The 25,622-nt window shown below is 40.3% G+C and overlaps 1 protein-coding gene across 5 annotated transcripts; it reads left to right on the top strand.

Moving 5' to 3' along the window:
- Nucleotides 1-3,951: 3,951 nt before the first annotated feature.
- On the top strand, nt 3,952-25,296 carry SEC22C (SEC22 homolog C, vesicle trafficking protein). Of its 5 annotated transcripts, XM_049799152.1 has the most exons (10): nt 3,965-4,009; nt 5,231-5,910; nt 7,673-7,740; nt 9,229-9,326; nt 9,877-10,086; nt 12,264-12,427; nt 14,319-14,501; nt 19,535-19,653; nt 20,244-20,309; nt 22,071-25,296. In XM_049799152.1, exons 5-10 carry the CDS (start codon nt 9,905-9,907, stop codon nt 22,269-22,271), a joined length of 915 nt encoding a protein of 304 aa, XP_049655109.1. In that variant the 5' UTR covers nt 3,965-4,009; nt 5,231-5,910; nt 7,673-7,740; nt 9,229-9,326; nt 9,877-9,904; the 3' UTR covers nt 22,272-25,296. The 5 variants fall into 5 exon arrangements, with proteins under 5 accessions (XP_049655110.1, XP_049655109.1, XP_049655111.1 ...); XM_049799153.1 differs by lacking the exon at nt 5,231-5,910 and having other exon boundaries at nt 3,952-4,009; XM_049799151.1 differs by lacking the exon at nt 3,965-4,009 and having other exon boundaries at nt 4,700-5,910.
- The last annotated feature ends 326 nt before the right edge of the window (nt 25,297-25,622 follow it).

Genomic DNA, 25,622 nt, shown 5'->3' with positions numbered 1-25,622 from the left:
AAATAAATGGTTGCAAAAGGCATAAAGACTGTAATAGCCTTCTCTTTCAGATTAGGGCATACCTTTCTTTTAAAGCAGAGCTGTGTGCTATCAGTTGGACAATTCCAACTGTTTACCTTGGAACCAGTATTGTGACCTTCTAAAAGCGGGATCCATGTCCAGCACTCTTGCTCACCCAGGAAGTACTGGTGAAGATATTTGAGCTCTAACAAGCTATTATGTCTATTTTGTTTTTAACATCAGCGTCAAATGCCAGCTTGTATTCATCCAGAAAGCTATCAAGGGTTTTGCATGTCAGTGTGTTTTCTTCTATTTTAATTTAAACCTCTTAGTGAAAGTTTTAATATTTGCCATGCTCTGTTCTTTCTCAGTCATGGCTAGGATCATTAAATCACAAGAAAATCCTGAAGGCAAGCAATCTAATAAAGCAGTCCTTTGTTTTGTGGCTGGCATGATAATTCAAACAGAAGTTCAGTCAAAGAATCATGCTTTTCTGAATGCTGTGGGGAAATGAGTGGATGAGTACCCTGCCTCTTTCTTACCACCGTGCCACAGCAATAAGAAGAGAATTTGCATTTAATGCAAGAGATGAAAGTGTAAAAACTCATTCAGTGAAACAACAGCAAGTTATTTTCACAGCAAGGCACTGCTCATGTTGGCTGGCACTTCCACAGCTTGCTGGGGATTTAGGGACTACTGCATGATTTTGTATAATCCGCTCGGCCAGGCTGCCTGACCCTGAATGTGCCATGTCTAATGTATGCAAACCCCACTCCACATCACCTCGGAGAAGGAAACCTTAAAATATATTCAGTTTACCTGCTTTGTCACCTCTTATCAATTTGACCATCTTCCATCACCTCACATTCAGTATCAGTAAACTGGCCTGGCTAGATGGCAAACTAGGAGGTGCTCTGGTTTCAGGCTGTGCCCTGGGTTTGGTTGTTTGGGTTTCTTTTTTTGTGTGTTTTTTGTTTGTTTATTTTTTTTCATATCTTTAAGTTACTTCACATGTGAAGTGGAAAAAATTGAATAGTCTGAGTAGCGGTAAGTAGTTTTCTGTCTGGGTTGTTTTTGCTAACTGTTGTTATCACCAGCTCTCAGCTGATAGGTAAAACAGCTCTTCTACAGCTGAGGTTTTCATGCACCGTCAATGCAGTGGTTAACACAGAAAGATTCTTCAGACACTCTAGTATTCAGTGCTGGATGATTATTTTTTTTTCTTTTGCCCTAAATCCTCAGTCTATGCTTTACTCTGTAGTTTTGTCTTTGATGTGAAGATGTGCTGCTTCAAGATGGAAGCAAACACTGGCTTCAGATTCCCTGGCAAAGCTTCTCATATGGGATACAGATCATCTCAGCTTATCTGGTTCAAGCCTGTCTGCAAGTAACATTGTTTTCTTTGGACATTCAGTATCATTGCTCTGTGCTTCACTGTTCTAATTTCTTACAGTTGGACTTGTGGCAAAAGAAAAATCAGCTTTTTGTTTCCTTTCTCTTCAGCACCAGTGGGTAGATCACCGCTGATGTAGATGGAAACATTTTTTCTTTATAATTGTTTGGACTCAGCCTTCAATCTCCTTGTCCCAGATCCACTGCCTACTGCAAAGAGGAACAATCCTGGGTGACCAGTAGCAGACTGGTGGAGCAACTGGAAAGACAGGGAGCATTTGGCGGTCAGTGCAGCCCTACTGACAGAGTGGCAGCGCTTCAGCATTTTTACTTGTCGGGCTCCTCATTTTCTCTGACAGCAGGTACTGGGAAAGAACGACAGTGGCTCTGCCTACAAGAAGTTGCAAAGCATTGCCTGGAGGAACCTATATCTTCCAATAGTCTGAGCTACTCTTGTGCTACAGCTCGGTGTAGTCAGTAAGATGGAGCCCTGCAAAGCACTGGCTGTCATTCATTGGGATGCTGCTAAGCTACAATAACATAAGGAGTTCACTTCTGAACATACAATGAATTTGTAAATCAACCCTCCAGTCTCTGTAAAGGACAGGAACCTTGCATTTTGTACTGTATTAGCAGGAATGGGGAGCAGGAAGCTTTTTGTCACTAAGTCAAGATGAGCACGATCAAGCATAATTTCTGCTGTGCAGTGCTGACACAACTTCTGTCTGCTTATCCCTCCTGGGCCAGTAGCAATTCAGTCACTGCCTAAGCGATATCCCTGCTCAGTCTTCTGGCCACGTAAGTAAGTATCTTGAATACTGAAGAGCTAGAAGAGTAAAAGAGGGGGGCAAAGGCTGGAGTCTCTAGTGCTTTCAAAGGATGGCTGTCTTGGGCTAACAAATCCCCACGCAGCTAGATTTTAGCCAGCTCCTCAAAAGAACTTGTGAAACAAGCAAACAGATTATGACACCCTAAGATCCCCAATGGGTTTGCTTCTGCCTACTAATAAAGTGCAGCTGCTGTTAACAGAGTGTAACAGCAATGGTGCATAGGCCTTTGCCACTGACAGGGAGAAGAATGCTGGCTTCAGCAGCAGCAAGGCTACCTCAAACGCACCTGGGAGTATGGATGCAGCAACTGCTGAGTAGTCGGTGCTATCTGCTGCGTTGTGGACTTGCACATAGGAGGGTCACCAGCTTCCTAACAAAGGTGTAAAAACAGGAGGAAAAAGCCTACCAGTCAACACATCTATTTCTTTTGGTGGTGCTGGCAAACAGAGAGATGTTCCTTTTAAAGTGAAAAAGACCAAAATCCCCCACACTACAGGAAATGGGCAAACAACATCCTGCATGGATGAAAGAAGTATTTGGAATTAAGCTGATCTATTGCTGTTCCCCAGAATCCCAAATACATTTTTCCCCTAAAGCAGGATATTTCATTTCACCAAGGGGAAGAATCCAAAGCAGCAACCCTCAGTGGGGATGAAATCAGATTGTGAAACAAGGTAGATCTGCACCAGCACGATGAAATGTTTTGATGAGGAGTGGAAGCCGTTAGCAACAGCAGAAGCTCAACGGTTATCCACTGCACATGGTACTAAGCAATATTGCTATTGCTTAAAAATAGCAACAACTTGATTACACCCATGTCAAGATTTGTGAATTCAGAGTTCCCATGTTCAGTAACATATTTATTTGCTCTTTTTACTCTGCTGTTTATTTCAGATGAATGTCCTGTGAGAAGACAGTTTGCGGTGTGTTACTGCCACAACGCCCGCAATGAGGCACAGGTATCATTCCAGAAGCAGAGCTTCCTGACTTTGTCCTATGTCTGGCACCGCCAGAAGGAAAGAAGAAGGTAATCTACTTTGAACCCCAGTTCATCTTCAGCAGCAGTTCTTAATCAAAGAATCCCATCTGTCACCTGGGACGCGCAACGGTACACAGTTCCTCTCAAAGCACCAGCACAAGGACTCGGCCAGAGAGCTTAAGTTTTATTTCAACCAACGGCTTCCAGAAGAGCCTGGTAAGACTCCTTCATGTTCGACTTGGGTGTCCAAAACCTCACCGTTCCCCCGCCCTTGGCTCCTGCGTGGGCTCCAGCGCATCTCCCACAGCCTCGGCTAGACGACTGCTCCCCGCCGAGACGGCACCCACCGCCCTGACCTCCCTGCCTTTCCACAACGCCCCTGGGGCTCATCTTCAGGCCGAGCCTACGGCCCCGATCCTGTGTGACGGCCGCCGGCGGTTCGCTCTGCGGCGGGCCGCGGTAGGCCTCAGGGCCGCGGCCCCGGCCCGGCGGGAGCCCCCCAGGGAATCACCACAGCCCGCGGCCTGGTTCTAGCCACCACCGACGGACCGAGGCCCAAGCCCGGCCCTCCGCTACCTCCGGGGCCTTACCGCCACCCCCGCGCCATTCCCCTCACCCGGGGTGAGATGGGTGCGTGGAGCGGGATGGCGGCTCCTCTAACGGGCCTCCAACCGGCCTCCGCCGTCCCGGCGTGCCCCGCGCCGTTGACACTCTACCCGCCGTCTCGGTGGGCGGAAGGGGGCGGGGCGGGGTGTGTTGTGGTGCTGCCGCCGCCGCCGCCGCGCCGCCGAGAGCGGCCTGGGGGAAGGTGAGCGGCGGAGGGGTCCCGGGGGTGGAAGGGGCCTTTCCTCTCCTCTTCCTCCTCTTCTTCCTCCTCAGTCCCCTTCTGGGTCCCTGGGGACGGGGTGGCGGGGCGGGGTTGAGTCCTGCCGCTCCGTGTGTGTGTGTGTGTGGTGGTTGAGGGAGCCTGGAGTGGGGAGGGATGGGCCCTGAGGGGGTGAGCTGGGGTAATGTGAGGGTGTGGGGTCCTCTGGCAGGGGAGTAAGGTTTGGGGTGGTTGAAGGAGGGTGTGGGGAGGGGGTGAGGGGAGTTGGGGTCTTGAGGGATGTGGGGATGGGGTGGGCGTGAGCAAGGGGTGATGCGTGTGTTGGGGTTGGGATCCTGGGGTAGGGATGTAGGATTTGGGGGTTCCTTGGGGTGCTTGAGGGGTGTAGGGGGAGGAGGACTTGGGACACTGAGGAGGGCTTGCGTTGGGCTAGGGATGTCTTGAGGTGAGCTGGGATAACGTGAGGGTTTGGGATCTGTGGGATAGGAGTAAGATTTGGGGGTGTCTGGGTGCTTCAGAGGTGTATGGGGAGGCTTGTCAGTATGAAAGAGTGCCCTGATGAGGGCGGTGGCTTTTGAGGTGTGGGTTAATTGAAGAGTGTGGGAGAGAGGTGCTTTGGGAGGTTTGGGGACTCTTAATATGGGGGAGGAGAGGGGTGAATAGAGTTTGGGTGGGTGTAATGTGGTGAGTGGAACAGGATGGATATGGGATGGGTCCTTGGGTACGTGGGCTGGTGAAGGTACGGAGATGAGCCGGTGGGCTTTAGGAGGCTTCAGGGTACAGGTTGGTGGGGGTGGGTCCGTATTCAGGAGCAGGTAAAGGTGGCTGATGTTTCTGAGAGATTAAGGTAGGGAAAGAACTTCAGAGCCTTACAGAGTTGTTAAGCTGTGGTTTGGGCAGGCATTAGGAGGACTGTTGATTGAGGTAGTGCGGTTGATGGGGGAGCTGAATGTTGGGGTTTGAGTTTTGTGTAACAGGTGTTGTTCCTGGTAATTCATAGGAGTATGTGTAGACAGCAGATTTGTGATGGTAAGGATTTTCTACCTGCTTCCCTTTGGGGATAAGAATAAAGCATGTAGGGTTTATAGGAGCCTATAGGCTCTTGATATCCACAAATTCGCTTTTAAAAGTTGAGATAGCATCATGCTTTCAAATCGTTTTTACTCACTGCTAAACCTGGAGCGTGGCTCTTGTTTGCTGTAGGTCTGTGACATCTGTAGTTTGGTCAGCACTGAGGGAGAGCAGTTGGGAAGAAGCAGATGGATACTCTTACTGCAGTCTTAGAAGATGAGAAATGTAACAGCATTTCAGATTTGCTTTTTTGTATATACGAGAAGAGGATAAAATCCATCTCCTGATCCTGCAGAGAAGTAGTAACTCTCCCTCATGAACCATATCTCAATTTCTTTTCTCTTCTTGTTGGTTGAGACTGAAACCAGCACTTGAGCTGCAGCTTTATTAAATGTTTTGTGTTTGACTGAGTCAACCTGCATCTCTTTCGTATTCTGGCATCCAACCTGTAGCTGTCTGGGACTCCTTCTGAAGCTTACCCACCTGAGGAAAGATGCATTAGGTGCCATAGTTAATGACCATGTATCAAGCTATCACGTGTCCAAAAAACTTCACAGGCTGCTTCAGGAGCCTCCTGGACCATGGTAACATTCCCTAAAGCTTTCTGCTCTTCCTTCAGTAGGAAGATCAGAACTTAACGGAATAGTTGGATGTTGTTGGATGTTGACACCGTCCCATGTGCCACCTCTAGAAAGAAGGGAAATGTGATGCTGAACAGGGAGAGATGACGAATGCTTGAGAGAGATCCTGGTAGCAAGACATTCCTTGTTAGTGTTATGCCATTCTGAGAAGGAAACTTTCTGCTTTTGATGGTTAGATAAAATAATTTCTTAAATTTCTTAAAGAACAGTGTTTGTAAAATAATTCCGCTCATGAATTATGTACTGGTTTGCATTTGTTTTCATAGCCTTTTGAGTTTCTTCTTTCTGTTTTCTAAGTACAGACAATAAAAGTAGAAGGTTGTCTAGCATTTGGAGGTGTGGTGCTTGTGAATTGGGACTAATCTTCTTATATGGAGGAGCTTGCATAACAGTGTAGCGAAGTGAAGAAGTCTGATTAAGGCTGCCTCAATAATCCCTACCTAGTCACTAGAGAGAGTTGGCTGCTACTTAGGAAGCGAGGGATGGAGGAGCTGAGCTTCAGATAACTTCTTAGATGCCTACTGTGGGAATACCCTGAAGAGCCTTGTTTGTCATAAGACTGGTAAATATGTACTGTTTATGTAAGTCTTACAGTAAACAGTTTTCTTCTGAAGTGTTAGATGTACAGGTGCTTCAAATAATGAACCCCCCCTTTGTTTACTTAAGTCATAAATTCTAACTTGTTCTTCTGAAACAATTACTTGAAATATTTCTCAAGGTTTTGCCTGCTTGTCAGGCCAGCTGTTTTACTGGCACTGTGATATTATTAATTCTGAACACAGCAAGATTTCATATCTGCTTAATCAAAAGACACAAGTACATTGTCAAAGTTCAGGACCCGAGTTCAAAGGCCTGCCACGTAAAGTCAGTTGCAGAAACTTTGGGCTGCTAATCATATGCAAATAGAAAGAGACTGGAGGAGGAAAGGATAGGTCAATCTGAAATAGTAGGATCATGGATTCACTTGGTTATGTGCACACCTTGATCAGTCCAGTAAGTTGTGATAGTATGTGTTCACTTACAGGTGATGTGATAAAATTGGCTTGCAAGTAATTAAACTTTGAAGGGAATTGACATTAGTAACTGTTACTTGCCATGGGCACAAAGCGCCTTCTGATGTGCAAGTAACAAGAGGCTTGTGGAAAAAAACAAAAAGAAAACCCAAAGCCTCACTGAGATGCAGTGCCAGAGTAGGTGGGCTGGGGGAATGTGGAAAAGGAAAGGAGAGGGCTAGATTAGTCTGAGTGATAGGTGGTTGATGATAGCGTTATGTAGAAGACAGGTGAAACAGTTGCATGAATTTCTTTTTAGGCTTTGCTCTCTTCTGCAGGGTGATGTTGGCTCTTGCCTTTTTTAGCTAAGCCTATGCTACATTTCAAATAAATAAAATCCTGAACTATTAAAAACGTGTATTTTTTTTTTTAACTCCTCAGAAGTCTTTGCAGGTGCTGTTCTCAAATCTCACACCTTTTTGCTTTGTTCAGGAGTAGGGTGTTACCTATGCACCATGTAATTGGGAGCTCTAAAAGAAGCAGAACCAGTGAACACATTTCCAGTTGTTTTGCCCTGAGGTTGTGCTCACCTGCTCTCTGTTAAGGTTTGAGTCACTGCATCAGCCTTTCTCTCTGTTCCTTTTATACACATTTACCTATTTTCACAAAACCAAAAGGTACATAAGTTATCTATCCCACTTGCACTTACAGCTTGGTTGTATAAGCCTTATTTCCTTAGGCAGCAAAGCTAAAAATTCACAGGCAGGTAGATTTAAAAAAAAATAAATCAAGCCTTTTGGATTAATACAGCAACGATAGTCTGATAGTACTTTACAGCAGGTGTATTCTCCAAGGAGGGAGCATTGGCTCATTTTTCCAGGGAAGTCTAGCATTTAATTTGGAAGTCTGCCTGATGGTGACTGATACCAGATCTTTCACAGGAGAAAAGAGAATCACTCTGATGGGCAGCTGATAACTTGGTGAAAACCTTACGCCCTGAAGCATGAAGGTTTGTATGTCTTGGAAGTTGTATACCTTTATATGTGCAGTTGGTTAACTATGGCGATGTTATCCCTAGTGATGAATTTATATATTTTTTAAAAATCTTAAACTCTTGCTGTTAGCGGCATAGTGAGTTGAATAATTTCATAGGCTGAGTACATTTTAGAAAATGTCTTTGGTTTCTAAGTTTAGTGCCTTTCCATTTTCCTGGTCACCTTCTGTCTGTTTCTGAAAGGTAAATGAGAGTGTTCAATGTATTGTGGCTGCGGTGTTTGTCAAGTGGGATATTTTGGACTTATACTTCATCAGCATTCCCAACCATTGACCATAAAACTGTGCTCTTCTGAGCAACTGTACTTAAAAGTTGACTGTGTTAAAGTTAATATTTCTGAGTTGGCAATTTTCTTTTTTGTTTTCATTTCACTTTTATGCTAAAGTTTAAGCAGCTTTCTGCACTGTTTCTTTCACGGCTACTTGAACAACACATTGAAGATTGATGTGATGTTTCAAGTTGATGTGTAATAATCTTGATTATTGTTGAAAGCCTTTTTGATGCGTGCTGAAAGGAAGTTAGTGAGCTTAGTTTGATTTTACTGGAGAAGAAGTTTGACTACTGGAGAAGAACTGTGAGAGGGATAGTGGGAAAAAATTAACATCTAATTCTTGTTTAATCTCCATTTTAAAAGTTCAAAATAACACTTTTCGAGTGATGTGTAATCTTCTATAGTTTTAATTTCCTTTTCTAAGGAAACAAGTTACTTGCAATTATGCTTTCTGGCAATTCCTCTGACAATTGTTAGTTGCTTTAATGTGCTGGTATACTGCAGCCACCTTTGACAAAGGGATAGTTCCTACAAGTTATGTGGAAATGATTCCTGTGGAGCCGAAACAAGACTCTTTTAGTGCCACTTGTGGTAAGAACTCAACCCTTATTACACATTAGAGCAGCTCTACAGGCAAGAGGGTTTATGAATGCCCAAATTAGAAGAGGCTTTGCTCTCTTACCTTCTTAGATAGGAGAAACACTTGGTGATGAGACACGTTTCAAAGAAACTTTGAGCATCATAATGAATTGTTTGATACAGGGTTGTTTAAAGCAGTCATTCCCTTTATCAAAAGTTTGAGTTCACACGGTAATTTTTTTTTTCCTAATGTTTCATTTAGGTAGTTTGCCTGAAGCAGAGTAAATGCCTTTTTTTTTTTTTTGACTCACTTGTGATAATCACTTAAAGTCTGCTGCTCTTTCACAGGAAGCTAGGATGACTTAACAGTGATTGGGGCATCAGGAACGTTTTGCATATCATCTCATAGTGCCTTTGAATGCATCTCAGAATTGATATATTGGATAAAAAAAAAGAGTTTTTTGTTTTTGTTTAGGCATAATACTTTCTAGGTTATGTGTACCCACTGCACAGGAGATTTTACCTTGTAAATATTTATATACATAAAGGTCATTAGTTAGTCTTCTAAAATGTTCATTATGGTTATCTTTCAGAGTTTATGTGAGCTGCTGCATTAGTCTTCTAACATCTTGCACTGAGTACCCATGGTGTGTCTGAAGGACAGATCTCCTTTGTGTTCTGAATGTACCAGGTAAATCCCGACAATAACTTTTCATGGGAGATTGTGACCTGTTGAAGAGTGAGAAGTCAAGAGAGGACAACTTTTATTCTATATTTAGTCCTAGTTGGCTCTGTAAAAAGAGCCTGATTTTTGTATTTGTGATTTGTGTGTTATAGTAGAAAACCAGATAACTGCAACACTAATGCAACTACTTGCAACACAAGTGAAGATGCAGTGTGTCAGTGGGACTTAGCCGTTTTCTGTACATACCTTTAAAACTTTGCTCAGCATTTCTGATGCTTGAGGTAAAGCAGAAGGAGGGAAAATAGTGATATTTTTCAGGTAGATAATTCCCCTGTCAAATCCCCTGCCTCACCTTTTTGTCTGAGAGGCAAAAAATGGATGCAGCCGTGACCTTTGAGAACAGTTTGATTGCCTTTCAATGGCAGTGGTGTTACGAGAGGTACTCTTCAGCAGCATTGGTGAATAAAGTCTTACCTTGACATAATTCTGGCTAGCATATTGGATTGTAAGTAACTAATGCTACATCCGTTAACCTAATTTAATATTTCATTTTCAGGTTGTCCTCATGAGTACTCCAGTGGAGAATGTCCATGATCTTCTTTGCCTGTGTGGTGCGGGTGAGGGATGGACTTCCCCTCTCAGCCTCCACAGATTTTCATTTCAACCAGGACTTTCTGGAGTGCAGAAAGAGATTAAAGGCATTGTCCTCAATTCTGGCGCAGTATCCAAGTCGAGGCACGGCAAAAGGACGTGACCTTAGCATACAGTAAGTCCCTTCTTTTGCTTGTTTGTTTTTTTACTTTAATTTTTGAAATGGTTGTCCTGGGGATTAGTTGAACTTTAAGGATTAGGTATGTTCTATAGCACCTAACTGAGCTCTGAAATCCCAGCATGCATGTCTAGATTGTAACCTCCAGGTAGTATTTTGAAACCTTATTTCTCAGCACCACAGGCACACAGCTCCCACCCAGTTTAGTAAGCATATGTTAAGAATTGCTTATTTTAGTTGTCACTTTTTGTAGCAAATGCTTTATGCTTGATGGGCATTACTTGTTACTATTAGCAATTGGAGTATCTTGGACTTCTACAAATACCTTCTAAGACGGTATCCTAGTGCCTCAGAATTACTTAGTTTAGTCTAAACCCCAAATCCTTTTCTTCAGGGATGGTCAGGTCTTGCTGATGCCTTCTTTCGGGCCCCTACAGTTCTGATCTGGCTTGCACAGAACTGCCCTGACTCCCTCCTCTGTACTGCCCACTCCATTTTCTGAATACCAGCAGGGTTCAAGTCTTTGGAAGCTCTGGCTGATGGATGTGTCTTGAGGAGGCTTGAAGCATACTGACGATAGCCAGTATGGAGAAATTGTAAATCTTTCCTTTTATTTATTGGAGAAGGATGTGCTTGTCTTTATTTTAAGAAATTAAGGTTTCATCTGGAGATGAGAATTTTCATTTACTATTCATTCTAGTTTAGTTCTAAAAATGAGTTTTAGCTGGTGATTGTATTTCTGGCTAGCAGAGGTAAGAAAACTTAGAGACCCTGAGCTAAAACTAAGTATCCCTTTTTGGGAGAGAGATTGGAGAAAGAAGATCCATGAACTTACACTGACTCAATTGGAAAAGCAGAGATTAGCATTTTAATTCCTTTTCCCTCAAAGTGCCCTTTAATGCTAACATGTTCTGCTACTTTTAATCTTCTGTAGTCTCTACAGAAGTAGCTATGCATCTGACTCTGAAATGAGAAGAGTGCAAACAGATATGTGGCAAAAAGGCTATAAATTATTGACAACTGGGAAAAGGTAGTTTTACGCAGGCATGGTGTTGTTCCTCAGCTGTGAGCTGGGGACAGAAGTAATTTAGGGAATGTACCCAGTGTAACTAGGCTGTAACGGAGCTAATCAAAACCATAAATCCCAAGTACATAGTACAATGAATAAATAAAAATGTGATAAAATAGAAACCACAAGTATTTCTATATAAGAGAGATGAAATATATAAATAGTAGAAGATAGAAAATACAGAGAGAGTAATTTTTCAGCTTCAAAACGTTGGGTTTATTCTCAAATATTGCTAACAAATGGCTAACCTGCAAGGGAAGATTTCCTTGGTCTTCTTTCAGAGATAATTACAAATCCGTAATTATGGTGGGGATTGTGGAAGTTTAGTTATCTAAATTATGAGTGCTGACATCTGAACTTGGTGCCCTGACTCCCATTTTATTTAATGAAGCCTAGATGAGAGTGACGTCTCTCATCCTTAAGTACACTCCTACGTTTTGGTCAGATGAGTGCCCTGTTAAGTTTCCTGGAAGTTTTTGTCCATCTGTAAGGAAAAACTTCTGCATAAATATGACTTCAGTGTTAGAGGGACCCCTTTTGCAGTAGAATTTTTATTGTGCTGTTTCTGACACAAACTTGTCTTTTACAGATGGCTTAGCAGTAACAGTGTTTGAATATCTTGGTTTGTGCAAGTTAACAAAAATCTCTTGCTGTTAATATGAAGTTGTCATATTCAAGGGGAGCAAGGAATATATCTGCTTGCTTCGGGTTGAATGAGCTTGCTTGTTTTTACTTTTGTTTGTGGAAAGCCATTGTGTTTTCTTTCAAAATCATCTTGCCTGTGATGTTTTCTCGCCATCTCTTTAGCATGATGTGAAGCCAGCCTGGGAAAATAATGTCAATTTTCACTAATGTAGCAATTTAATAAAATCTGTGTTGTGATCTTTAGTGTGCTAAGGCATACTGAATGAGGTAAGAATAAGTGTTAGATCTACAGGGGCTGCAGGACTATTACAGCAGTGTGAACAATATATTTTCTGCAGTCTGCTCTTTCAGTGCAGCCTGTACATTTTGTTTTGACAGAAAGCACAGTTTACTTCTCATGTTCAGCATGACTCTTTTACCTTTTAATGTTGATGTTATATTTTTTCTTTTTCTATTTCAGTTTCCTTTCTTCTGGGGATATTGCCTGCATGGCAATCTGTTCCAGCAATTACTCAACCATCATGGCGTTTTGCTTCTTGGAAGAGCTTCAGTGGGAATTTGCTGCTTCCTACGATACAACAAGCATCAGTTTAGCTTCCAGACCATATGCTTTTCTTGAATTTGGTTTGTAACTTTTGTTCTCTAATAGTAAGAATTCTTTGCCTGCTACTTTTATGATGTTAAACAATGTCTTCTGGCCAAAGCCTGATCATAAAAGTGTATCTGTGTGTGTGCCTTTGTATGTATGTGTAGGAGGAGATCTTGTAACTGCATTAAACTATTAGATTATTGGTTTTGCAGTTCCTGAGAGCCCCTGTAATAGATGAACAAAATGCTATGGTGATTAATAAACAAGCAGAAAAGAAAAAGAAATCCACATCTCGAACACTTTCTAACTTAATTAAAAATATATCTGACAAGTGGAGACAGATGGGTACAGGAAAAAAGGGAGACAGAATAGATTATTATGGGCAGCTTTACTTCTGGCATGACTTAGATTCACATAATTCTTCATAATCATGCCTACTGTTTCTTTTTTAACCTGATATAAATGGTTTTTTTTTTGCCAAGTAGCAGCTGCTCTACTGAACCTTGCACCTTTGAAAAACACAATTCCCTTGCAATGAGAAGCTGTTTTCTGGGAAAGGATAAGATATGGCAGTGGGTTAGCACACTTCTATCCAGATTTTGGTAATAGTGTTAAGCCCATGCTTAAAAGATTGAGAAATACACAAGGAAAGTGTATTATAGAGCCATCTTGTATTTTGGGTGGATTCCCTGCAGGGCACATTCCAGTCTTGATGTAATTTTATGCTGAGATCTAAATGACTCCTTTTTTTTTTTAACTTGAGTAGGAATTTGGGAATTTCTAGCCTCTTTTAATTGCATAAGGCTCTTTTTAAAGAAAAAAATGCTTTTTTTTTTTTTTTTTTTTAAAAATTTTACTATTATACAGTATTTTGTCTACCTAATGTTGATGTGTGGTGTTTTTTTTGTTTGTTTGTTTTTCTCCCTCCTGTGTTTGCACCTAAGGTGTACTTGTTTCCTAAGATCTTAGCCTTTTCCCTGGTAGTTACGGATAATTACAGCAGGCTGACTTAAGGTAATATACAGGATTTTTCACTAAGGAATGCTTATGGCACTGTGCATTCTAGCACAACATAAAGTCCTCCTGTGTGGTCTCAAAACTCAGGCTTAAGCTATTACACATTTCTCATATCCAGTACTAGCTGTGGTCAACCTATGCAAGTCTGCTAGTGTAACAATATCTTAAGGATGCTGATTTTACTCATAGGATATCTTAGCAAAATAAATGTTTCTGCATTTTATTTTCCTAAGCATTTGAAATAGCTTGAATTTGCCAATATCTTTGCACAATTAAATAGGAAGTAGCAGTATCCACAGTGAGGTACTTCATTCCGGAGGCATGAGTAATTCATACTTGGACAAATTCTCTACTTAGTCTCAGAGCAACTCCTGTCAAACCAGCAGCCACATTTGTGGAAAGGGATTTGCTTGCAAATGGTATTAAGTTTAAAGTGTGAGAGATGAAGCGGGGTGATCTGTACGTAGATCTGTGGCTTGGATGTTGCTGGAATCACTGTGGAATTGCCTCTGCCAGTCAGAATTGTTTCATGACTCAAATATATGCTGAATTGTTTTATCTCCATGATGGAAAAAAACTAATCATTGACGTTGTTAAAACACAATGGTAGTTCATGGATAGTTTGATATGTGTTACATCAACCCTGGAATATGAAAGCTTGTTTTCAGTCCACTGGTAGGCAGTATGCTGAGATTTAAACTGTCCAGAAGAGAGTGGGTGTGATATAAAATACCTAGGAGAGGTATTTTTTGTTCCCTAACCAGTGGTGGAATTTTACATCTGAAACTAATAAGAAATGAAGGAAGAAAAGAAAAGCAATCAGAAAGGAATGCCATGATTTGATTAATAATTATCTAAGGCACTTAACTTTTGCAGAGCTGATTGAAGCATGTTTTTATATTGTTTCAGATAATGTTATTCAGAAAGTGAAATGCCATTTTAACTGTGCAAGTGGCTCTCAAATGAAGGCCAACTGGGAGAAGATTGAGGAGGAGCTGAAGTTCCGGCCCCCGGTTCAGCTGAAACTGGAGGATACAGAGCTGATGAATGGGATAACAAATGGTGGGCATGCAGGTGTTCATGTGGAGGTTGGTAAGTTACTACTACGCACAGGTGACAGTAGACTTCCTGAACCTAACTTTGCAAGTGACAGAAAACCATGTAACAGCAGTGGTTCCCTTTGTACTGAGAAATATATATATTGTGTATGAAACCCAAGAAAAAAGTCTGCCTTTCTAGCATAGTAAACAACATATGGTCTTTAGATTATAGCAGGTATGCATCAGAGCCTTTAAGGACTTGTGGTAGTGTCTTTTTTCCCAGCCTTAGATCAGGTTCTCTGTATGGACAATTGGTTGTAACTGGACTTGGCATTTTCCATGTTAAATTCTCATGCTTTTAAAGTAGTTGTTTGTTAAATTTTCTATGACAAAAGAAGCTCAACTAATTCATTGCTTGTTGCAAACTCTAAGAGAAGATATGTAATTACAGTCTGAATGAGTTGCTTCAGCCTTGTGGAAAGAAAAGATGAGAAGAGTATGAGCTGGGGGTAAATCTCTTATTCCCAGACCGTCTATTTTGAGTTGTTCTCCCCTCTTTGCTTTCTCCCTTTACCTTATTCTTTAAAATGTAATGCATTTGACTAAAATTCTGAAAGAGGATATGTACATCTGTATAAACAACAAAAAAGGGACCTTTCTGTAATGAATAATGATGTTTTACCTGCTTTTACAAGTACTAACCTCTACTTATTTATTGTAAAATGGGTATCGTCTTATTTTTGTTTCAGTTGCATAGTCAAAGTCCTGACTATTTCCTCTACGAAATGAAATCATAAAATCATAGAATCATTTAGGTTGGAAAAGACCTTTAAGATCATTGAGTCCAACTGTAAACCTAACACTGCCAAGTCCACCACTAAACCATGTCCCTATTTTAATCCTGTTAGCATAGTGGTTTAAGTGCAGCTGGAGTGCCATGAACTTGTATTTCCTCTTTTTTTTGTTGTTCTTGGCTTATGAAGCACTAATAAAATCAAGTTCCAGTTGCTCAGTCTTATTGTTTCTGATGGATGAGCTGGAATCTAATTTGACATAGGTATTTTACATTAAAATATAGAGGGGCAGTGGCCAGGAGGAAGAAAAGATAGAATTGAAAACATTTTATTTGCCAGTCAGATTTGTGAGTGCTCCTCAGAAATGTGCTTGAAGGTTAAGTATTTTCATGATGTGGCAGGGGCTAGAAATTCTTTGCACTAATGTGTACAGTTTCAGTGCCAGTAAACGTTTGCGAGCTAGTCTGTGTCCACAGATCAGAAATACATATTCAGTTCCCCCATATTCTTAATTGCTTTCTTTTACTTTCCATCTGGCTTTGTATTTCTTGCTGTTCTCTCTGGTCTAACCCAAATACTCTTACAGATTGTTCTGCCTTTATTTTAAGGATCATGTTTATGATCATCTGTTCCCTCAGCTGGAGTCAGCTTTCCTGGCTTATGTCCCTCTCCTCTCATCATTACCTACCAGCCCTACTTTGCTCCTCTAAGTTTAGCTGTGTGGATAGCATTTGTTCCTGTATGAATGTTATTTATTTTATGGCTCTGCTATGTAGGAGACTTTTTGAGCATATGTTGAAGTGTTATGGTTGCAGGAGAACAGAATTTAATTGCATCTATATTCTATAGCGAAGATAGATCAATCATTGGATTGATCAAAACGTCAGTCTCCCTATGTGGTTGTCACTGGTTCCTGTCGTCTTCTGAGCTGTGTGATCACATCCCCTGGCTCTTCTTTTTAGTGTGAAAGGAGTCCGAAAAGTCAGGGCAGTTTTATCCTTGTTAGTGTATATGGGAACAAGAGCTTTTTTTTTTTCTTATCTTTTTCATTCTTTCTTCTGTTTGTTCCTTCCTTTGTTAACTAAACACAGCCCAATTCTTGCTATAAAGATGCTAGCATTGTATCCTTGATCAACATCTACACAACCTCAGCTGTTGTTGCAAAAGCCTCACCTTGTGTCTCAATATGGGAAAAGCTGATAAAGCTCTGGAGGACAGTGGGGCGTGTATACAGAAGAAATATGAAGAGGGAAAGTTTTCACATCAGAATTGGCTCTATGAAGTAGAAGAACAACTTGTGCTGTTCATCTAGTAAGCGTGCTGTTAAATTATGCAGCATCGTGCACCCCTTGATGACTGTTCTTCGTCTTTTGTAGGCTCACGGGGAGTCCTTCACACAGTCCTTTTTAGGGTGTTTTTTGAAGACAGCTCTCATCTCTGTCTTTTGTGTGCTTGTATTTTATTTTAAAGTGTTTGAGTCTGATTTCGTTTTTCACTCCTGGTGCTGTCTTTTTCTGGAGCTCTGAGTATGTGACTCATTGTCAAACCGTTGTTGTGCTATGCCTTGAAGAGACAGAATGGAGTGTGATACAGGCATTCATGTCAGTCTCTGGCTAAATAGCCAGAGGCCTCTGCTCAGAAAATCTTTTATAGGCAGAAGTTTCAATTTCTTGATTGTGTGAGGGTGTTTTCACAGAATTGTTCTGTACATGTTCAAACCTGCAGATGCATTTTTCTTGGGTGCTAGATAATCCACAGTCCCCAGGACATCTTCTGTATGGTTCTTGTACTCTGAAGTACACAACTTCTTTACTTGGAAGTCAAATCAGTTTGAAACCCAATTAGCATTTAATTGTGCTTGTGCAAAATTGTGCCATCTTGGACTAAGAGTGCTTGTTCTCTCTTCTTCCTTTATTTAATGTAACAAGCAATTCTAGTATGAAATTCTGTTTATAAAAATATGATTGAATTCACACAAGGAAGTGTAATAATTTTTCCCTAGCACTACCCATCTCACTTGTTCTGTGCAATTTCAGTTTGTGAATTAAACCTCAGAATGATACAGCAGAAATAAAGCTCCACAGCAAACAATTTAAAGACCGGTTTCACAGAATCTGGACCCTGAGTAACTGGATATTGTAATCTCCCCTGCATCTGTGGTAGCAATTCTTTTTACCCTACTGGACAAAAAAATATGTAACTTTTACATAATATTCCATGCTGCAGAAGCAACATATTGAAACTTGCATTGCTCTTCCCTGGGGACTGGAAACTCTTGACATATGTAGTTTGCAAGATCCTGTACATTGAATGACACTTGTGCTTGATAATTTTTCTTTGTTTGAGAGACACTGTGTGCCTCTGAAGTAAACCTTAGAAACTGAGAAAGAAGAAACGGTAGTCTTTATTAGGAAATTTCCATGAGAGAGGGACATAGCTGCAATATTATGTAATTTATCAAAAATAATAGGAAACTGAATACTCAGTTCAATGAATGAAAAAACATGCTGGTACAGCTTCTGTTCAGTACAGTGTTTGGACTTTATATTTCCTTGTATAGCAAAAAAGCAAAATTGCCTTTGAATGATAGGGTTACTTGCACCATTTATTTACATGAACACGTGTATGACAATAATATACAGTAATGCCACATAATGTGACATATATCAAATGGAATTAATACAGTTCCTTTTGCAGCAGCTTTGCAGATGAAATTATGGAGGTACAAGTGCATGCCAAAAACTACTTACACAGACACTTATAAAAGATACTTTATATCCCTGTATTAATTTGGCAACAGACTTTTTTACATCCACCTATCAAAATCTTCTCTTGAAGGATAAGACACAAGTGTTTTCCTTTCTTAAACCATGCAGTACTGCAATATTTTAAGCTGTTATGGTGTTTCATCTGTCACTGAAACGAAGCCAGAGACAATGTCTGCTGTGTTGCATAGTTTATCTACAGCAGTCAGGAGCTGGCTACATCTGGACAGGAGGCACAAGATCTTGAGAGCTGGGGAGACTTCTTGGGGGCTCATTCATTCTCTCCTGTATCTTATGGATGTTGGTGCAGGAGAGGATCTGGATTTGGTATCTCAGCTGCAAATTACCGTTCTTATTGTTACGCTGACACTCTTCTACTTGTGGTGATCTGAGGGCAGGGATGAAATGTAGGTGAGTATCTAGGTGTGGTATCTGTTGTTTGGCTAGCTAGTATAGCTAGGGGAAAAAATAGGTGAGCTTTTGGACAACTGAAACCCTGTATTAGAAGTGGCAGATTCCAAAGTTAAATACACATTTGTAATAATTGCTTTGACCTTAATTAGGTATGCATCATTTAAACCATCCTGACGAAATGGTATTTGGGGGTGTGGGTGTTAGTAGTGGAGAAGGTGAGAAAGGAAGGAGACAGATAATTCGCTACGTGTGAAATGTGGGCAGGTTGGGAGAAAGGGAATTGTAAAGCACTGTAAAATGCGGCTCAAAGGCCAAAAACTATAGCATCTAGTTGAATTCCTAGGCCCCAGTTTTGATCGTGGTCTTTTTTGTCAGTCTTAGAGGCCCAGAGGTAAGAGCAGCAGTTCTGTTACAGTCGTTTCCCCACTGTGACTGGGTAGTATCGTCCTGACAACTCCTTCAACAACTATTCTAGCAGCAGAGCATCAAAGGCCTTGGCTCCTACAGTTGTATTCTGGCAACTGCTTCATTAGGGCACCAAATGCTGTATGGGAACTATGCAGGTGAAACTAAATTGCTGTATACCAGACAACCCTCAAACTGTCAGTGGGAAGAAATACATAATTACCAATTGAGGAAGAGATGAATTACTGTCTTGCTTTTGTGTCAGGATTCTAAGCTCTTTCTCAGGCCTTTGGGTGCTTAAAGCCTCTAGCTTTTCTACTGACCTGTGAAGAGTGTTAAGTATGCTAATCTGCTTTAATAAACAGTTGAAAAGTATCTACGTGCACCATAAAAGACGACATTAATGCCAAATAGCTCAAAGACAAATTCTATTGCTTAATCTGTTTAAAAAAATACTCCAGAGCTCTTGGTGATTTCTAGATGTCTGAAGAACCGAACAGTGTAACACAACAAAAGAAAAAAAAAAAAGGTTTTTCTATTCATAATTGGTCTTCTCTGGAGCAAACATGAAAGGTTTTGAAAATGTTTAAAACCCACGTAAGCTAATTTGAGTCATTTTATGTTAGAAGATTCAAAGCAGTAGTGCAAACTTTCACTAATGTAAGTTATTGGTTTTTTTTGTTGTTGTTGTTTTGTTTTTGTTTAAGTCCCTACTTACAGAATGCAGCGTGTGACTCCCCTGGGGATTCTGTCGCTTGTTCTGAACATCATGTGTGGAGCTTTGAATCTCATTCGAGGAGTCCATCTAGCAGAGTATTCATTTCAGGTAAGCCTGATTGAATTGAAACCTGTAAATGAGTCAAAGGGAGAGAGTTATTTGGGTAACTAGATTAAGGGTGGCTGTTCTGCTTCTTAGTAGAGCATATGTCTTTCCACAAGAAGTATTTGTTCATCCAGGGAATGTACCATTGATTGCTCACCCGCTAGACCTCATGTGTTTTGTTTTATATTGCAGCAGATTGCATTTTATTCTTTTCTAGGGAGATTAAGATTTGGAGAAATATTTTAGTCTTGCTAGGGTGACTGAATTTTTTTTTCCATTCTTGTATTTTGTTCTAGGTGCTTTTGTGTACATTTTTTTTTTAAACAAATGTGAAACTGTAAACAACTTTTCAAAAGGAAAAAAAAAAAAGCGTCCTGATTATGTGGTGGCACCATTTTATTTAGCAGGAATTGCCACATAAGCCTCAATTCTTGGTATCTTGTTCAATTATATTGATCTTGCTGTTTAATATTGTTACAACATAAACTAGGATGAGAGGTACTTGACGAAATATAGTGTTCTAAAATATCAAGCAGTACTTGCTAAAAACTGCATCTGACATAGTTCTTTGTCACTTCTTTTAATCCAAACAGGAGGACCATGAAGGAATTGGAAATGTGATAGCTTTTTTTCTACCTTTTCTAGCCTGTGTTTTTCAGGTATGTTAAGTGTAAATAAAATGCTTTCTGATTATTTTTATACTACAATATACAAGACAAAATAATTTTCAGCTAAGAGGAGGAACAGTTTGGTTTTTAGTATCCTATCTAGGTCATTTCACTGAGGTGTTCCAGTGAAGTGGCACAAATACAGTTAAAGGCACAATTTAACCCTTGGCAAATTGCAGTTCTAAGCTTTTTCAGGGCTTTCATGTTTTGACATGCCAGATGGGGCCGAGTGTGATAAATAAGTGCTAGCCCAAAGATGGTTTGTTTCCCAAAGGGATAGCCACAGTGTCTTTCTGATCGGGGCAGACTTAGTGATGGGCTTTTGTAGCATAACCACCTTGAAAGACTAAGCAAGTATAGGATAGCCACAGTATTGAAAATGTTCTAATTTACACTAAAAATTACATTTAATTATTGAGACAAATGTGGTTCCTGACTTCTTCCTTAGATTTTTATTATTTTTTTTTTCCCTAATGGATTATTTTCTCTGACCTCCTTATGCAGAAGAGTTTGAATGAGGAAAATATTGTGTGCTCTAAACGGGTTCTTCTTGAAAGGTTCCTAAAATGCCTAAAACACTGGTCCACAACCTTTAACTTGAGGGCAATATGTTGTTTGCAGAATCTTCAATTTTTAGCCTACCATTGCAGGAAGCTGCTGTAGTTGGGTTACTAGTTGACAGAAGGAATAAAATAATGCCTGCAGTGTATTCATTGCTTAGTACTGTTGCATTTGGGTAATGGTTTGGGGACCACTGTCTGAAGACTTCTATTTATCTATGGTATTTAAAACTTGAAGAGGGGCTATTTATTGTATCATACTAGATACAATTTAGTGTCTTTCAGCCTTCTTACACCTCTGTTCACAGCAGAGCTTTAAGATAGAGATACTAATTTGGATCTAAATACTTGATGCAAGTCATTCTTCACAAAGAAAGGCCCTGTCCTGCTTTTTTCCAGTTACTACCTGAAGCTAGAGAAGCTAAATAAAGAAGAGTTCTCTCTTATCCTTTTGACCTATAGCAGTCGTCTTCACAAAATGCTTGTGCATAAATTGAGCTCAAATGTGAAGTGCTTTCTACATGCTGATCTCTACTTGTGTCATCAGCACAGTTGGAGACTGTGACCTTAAGTGAGAAAGCGTGATCTGTTACTGCCTGAGTTAAAAAAGTAACTCTTCTGCCAGCACTTTGAGTTTTTAGTTTTTTTCTGTATGGGTTGTTGCTCTTCACACATGCTTAGCAAATGGGGTTCCACCTGTTCTTGAATCTAAAAAGAAAAAGAGCCCAAAACCCCAGCTAAACCTCTTAACAGAAACGATGGTCTTTCTACCAAGTCAAGTTTAGAGAATGAAGTCCTTTCCTTATCCCAAGAACAAATACAGCAGAAGCAGATTTGGGTTTACTGTTTTCCTGCCTCTGACCCTTTGTCTTGCAAAAGTCATAGGTGGTTTTTTGAAAGCTGGCTCAGCTTTTGGGCTCTTTTTAATCCAGGCTGAGACAGGCAGGAGGGATGCCAGTTGTGCTAACAGATATCTGTGCTTACCCAGTAGGGTCTGGGTTGAGGCCACCACTCCGGCTATTCTTGGAGGACTTTTCAACATAGGAGTTGAAGGGAAGCTTTGAGCTTCGTAGTGATCACTGCAGTGGCAGGCACATCCAAGCAGCATAGATGTGCCAGCAGTTCCCAGATATGTCTCTTGCATGTATGTCCATATTTTAATGCTAACACTGTCTCTCTGGTCCTTTTGTAGTGTTACTTGTACCTCTTCTACAGCTCAGCAAGGAAGGTGAAGACGTTTGTACTCTTTTTCTCTGTTTGTTTATGCAACATTTACTTGTACGGATTACGGAACCTCTGGCAAATAGCCTTTCACATAGGAGTGGCATCTCTTTCTTCTTATCAGATACTGACAAGGCAACTTATGGAGAAACAGCCTGACTGCGGAGTATGAAAAAGACTTTGGGTTTGCTACTCTATTTTTACAACTTTTTTTGTATTGAACTGGCCAAAAATAGCTTGGAGTATTTTTAAAGATTTGTGACAAGGTTATTGCAAGGAGGGTATTTCAAAGCAGCTTGAAATAAAGTAGGATACAGTAATCGTGTCAAACATACAGTGAGGAATGGACCTGTATTTAACATGGCATGTGGTAATTGTGCATGGTAGATCTTGTCAGGTGTGATCAACAGACGGAGGTTCTCCTTACCATAAACAGGCTTTTACTCCTTGACTAATACCATCTAGACAGCATTTTGCCATTTGTCTTACTGGCTTTGTAACAGTTTGGCAGATCAATGTCTCGCCCTGCCAATGCTTCTGAAAATATTAAAATTGTATAGTAAAATGAAGATAAAATGGTGGATAGCATTGTTGTCTATAGAATTTGTGAAGCGTTAAGATTCTTGGTAAATGTAAGTAAAGGAGTCATTTGCCGTCATTAGATGAGTTCAATATCAGTGGGAAAAATTGTTAGGATGAGCTTCAGGGTAATTTTTCTAGGTTTTGAAGGAAAGGAATAGGCTGTGGCTCTTCTAAAAACCATAAAGGCTATAAATATCTCCTGGCTAAACAGTGCATCATAGTTAAGTATGTGCTCATTGGCTAATTGCAAATACGCTTGGGGCAGCATAAAATAAACCAAGTGAATATAAGTGATCTTTCAGCTCAAGTAGCCTTTATTTCCTTGGTTGAGGTCACTCTTAGTATAAGGGTAATTCCATGTTTGCTTGGTCTGTATGGATAATAAATCTTCCAAGCCTACTTATGACAGGCCACTGACTCTTTCACCTTTTAAAAAAATGTATAGCTGGTGAGTAGGAAGCCATTTCCAGTAATGGAAAGCAAGAGCAGGTTCTCTTTATTATATAAAACACCTTTAGTTAATGGTGTTGAGTTCTTACACTAAGATGAATTTATGGGTGTGCACTTTTGAATATAGTACTTAAGAGCTGAAATTCATAACCTCTGCTGCACTAGGTATTCTTGTATGTGATGTACTGAAGTGCATATGGGCATTTTAGAACATAGATGAATAATTTAAGCTGTCTGTTTAAAAAAATGCATAGCATTTTGATGCAGCTGTCCTTGAAGGGTTATAGAGACTCAAACTGGAAAGATGTAGAGAACTGTAGGTGTGTTATTGTGGAAGTGTGGTCCTAGATTTTCTTCATTTTTTTCTTGGGAAACGGTTTTCTGGTCGCCCCATTTCTTCCACCAAACGTCTCTCACCAAAGATTTATTTTCCTCTCACATGGTCTCTACTTCTAGTGGTTGCAAAGAGATTAGCGTGATGCAGAGTTGCGTTCCTGAGTTTGCAGAAATGCTTAACAAATTTACTTCCTTGCATCTCAGTGATTTTTTCCTGAAATCTTGTGGTGTAAACGCTTACGAGTATCAGCGGACTAGTAGACCAGAAACCTGTGTACTTTGGAAGCACTTTTTTGCAGCTGACTGCGACAATGGCATCGATAGGCAGCCCTTCACATCCTGAACAGTTTCTAGGACATCAAGAGACTTGGTGCCAGAGTAGTAAAATGTAGGTATTTCTCTTCCATCCCATGTTAGCCCATTTACTGTAATAATAGCATAATTAATTCCTTTAAACTGTGTGGAATACTCTACTAGGAGTGATTGCGGAATATTCTAGCCAGCCAGTTAAGAAAACAGCTAGAGCTGTGTGTCATAAGGGAATACTCTTCTGTTACAAGGGAGTGGATTAAAGTTGTTTGTCTGTCATTACCCCAGTTTTCTGCCAGAGTGTAAGTGGAGAAATGAAGCCAGAATTCAACCATTGTCTTTAAGACACCCAGATGACCCCACAGATGTGGGCGTTTTACTACTGACAAGCTTTAAGTTTCCATGCTGTTCACTCCCAGTTTTACTTGGTGATATGACCCAACTTCCAGCTCCTACCCTTTTAGCTTCCATCAGGTTAAAGAGTTGAAAAGAGCTTTACTGGTTGTCCATAGGCTTGGATAAAGCTAGCCTGCTATAGCATAAGGCACGTAGAGCATTTATAACTGGGGCATGGGGCCAGTGAACCGTTACCTGCTTTTTATTCCTCATCCTTGTATTGAGCTGATTGGAAGAAACTGTAATGTTCCTGATGGTTCCTGAGCATCTGATTGTTTGCTTTATCATAAAACAAATACATCCCCATGCCAGGTGATGTTAGCAACAGCTCTGCAATAAGAGTGGTAGAACAAGGTGTTTAGATAGCTTGTGTAATTAACATAATTACAGTGGATGAAGTTTAATTTAGCTTTTGTTTAATATTTTCTTTTTCCTGAAAATGTATCAGTAAAATCAAACAAACCCACTTGGTTCAGTTCCGCCTTCGTGTAATTTTTTTTTTTTTTTTTTTTGGCATGATGGATTAGATGGAGGATGTGACTAGATCTTTCCTGCTAAATGAACGAAGCTCTGGTTTGCTGGTAGTCTTAATCCCTTTGCAGCCTTTTTTTTCCTCTGTAATGTTTGTAAACCATATTAAGGAATCTGCATGGATTAATGTAGTGCGTTAGTATCTGCGCACTTTATGGGTTTGGACTGTGATTCTGGGATGAGGCAGAGCATGCACAGTTTGACCTATTTTTATTTTTTATCTTTAATGTTAGTATTTAGAATGGCTCCTATATCTGTATGGTATTTATACAGATAAACATTTTCTTCTGGAGAAACAGCAAGAGGAATAGAATAGTTTACATTGATCTCAGTGCTTTAAGATTTAATAAAAGCGAATGACTTGCAGTTTGAGTACATGAAATCTGACTCATAATGTGGGATTATGCCTGTATTGAATCAAATCCCCAGACAGGAATCCATCCCTCTTTGTTCGACTTTAAACTGTTTAATGTAGTTTGAATTGCATCTCCTTAATTCTGTCAGTTTTCAAGATAAGTCTTTTGGAAACTCTTCTCCTCACCCAGCATCTCAGTGTAAGAGAATTGGCAAAGAATAAACTTCATTAATTTAAAGATTTGCAGTGCTTAGTCACTTTATGAAGCTGATAATTTTCTGTGGGTTTGGGTTTTTTTTTGTTTTGTTTTGTTTCTTTCTCCCAAAGACCTGTTAAGTTTGTAGAAGGTGGGCTGGTACCTTTTTAGACATTTTTGCACTGTATTAATAATTGAACCTGTGTAAATGTGTATAAAATCATTTTGCATGTTTATGTATATATGTACATATATCTAATAAATGGCTTTTTTTTGTAATGGTTGTCTTCATTTATAGTTTTGAAATAGCTGAGCATAGCAGAAACAAGGTAGATTAGCCATTTCACTTTCATATGAATCTTTAGTGT

Source organism: Accipiter gentilis, chromosome 4, assembly GCF_929443795.1.
Source record: "Accipiter gentilis chromosome 4, bAccGen1.1, whole genome shotgun sequence".
NCBI classification, from domain to species: Eukaryota; Metazoa; Chordata; class Aves; order Accipitriformes; family Accipitridae; genus Astur; species Astur gentilis.
Note: the sequence above shows the minus strand (reverse complement) of the source record. Positions and strands in the feature narration are given on the sequence as shown.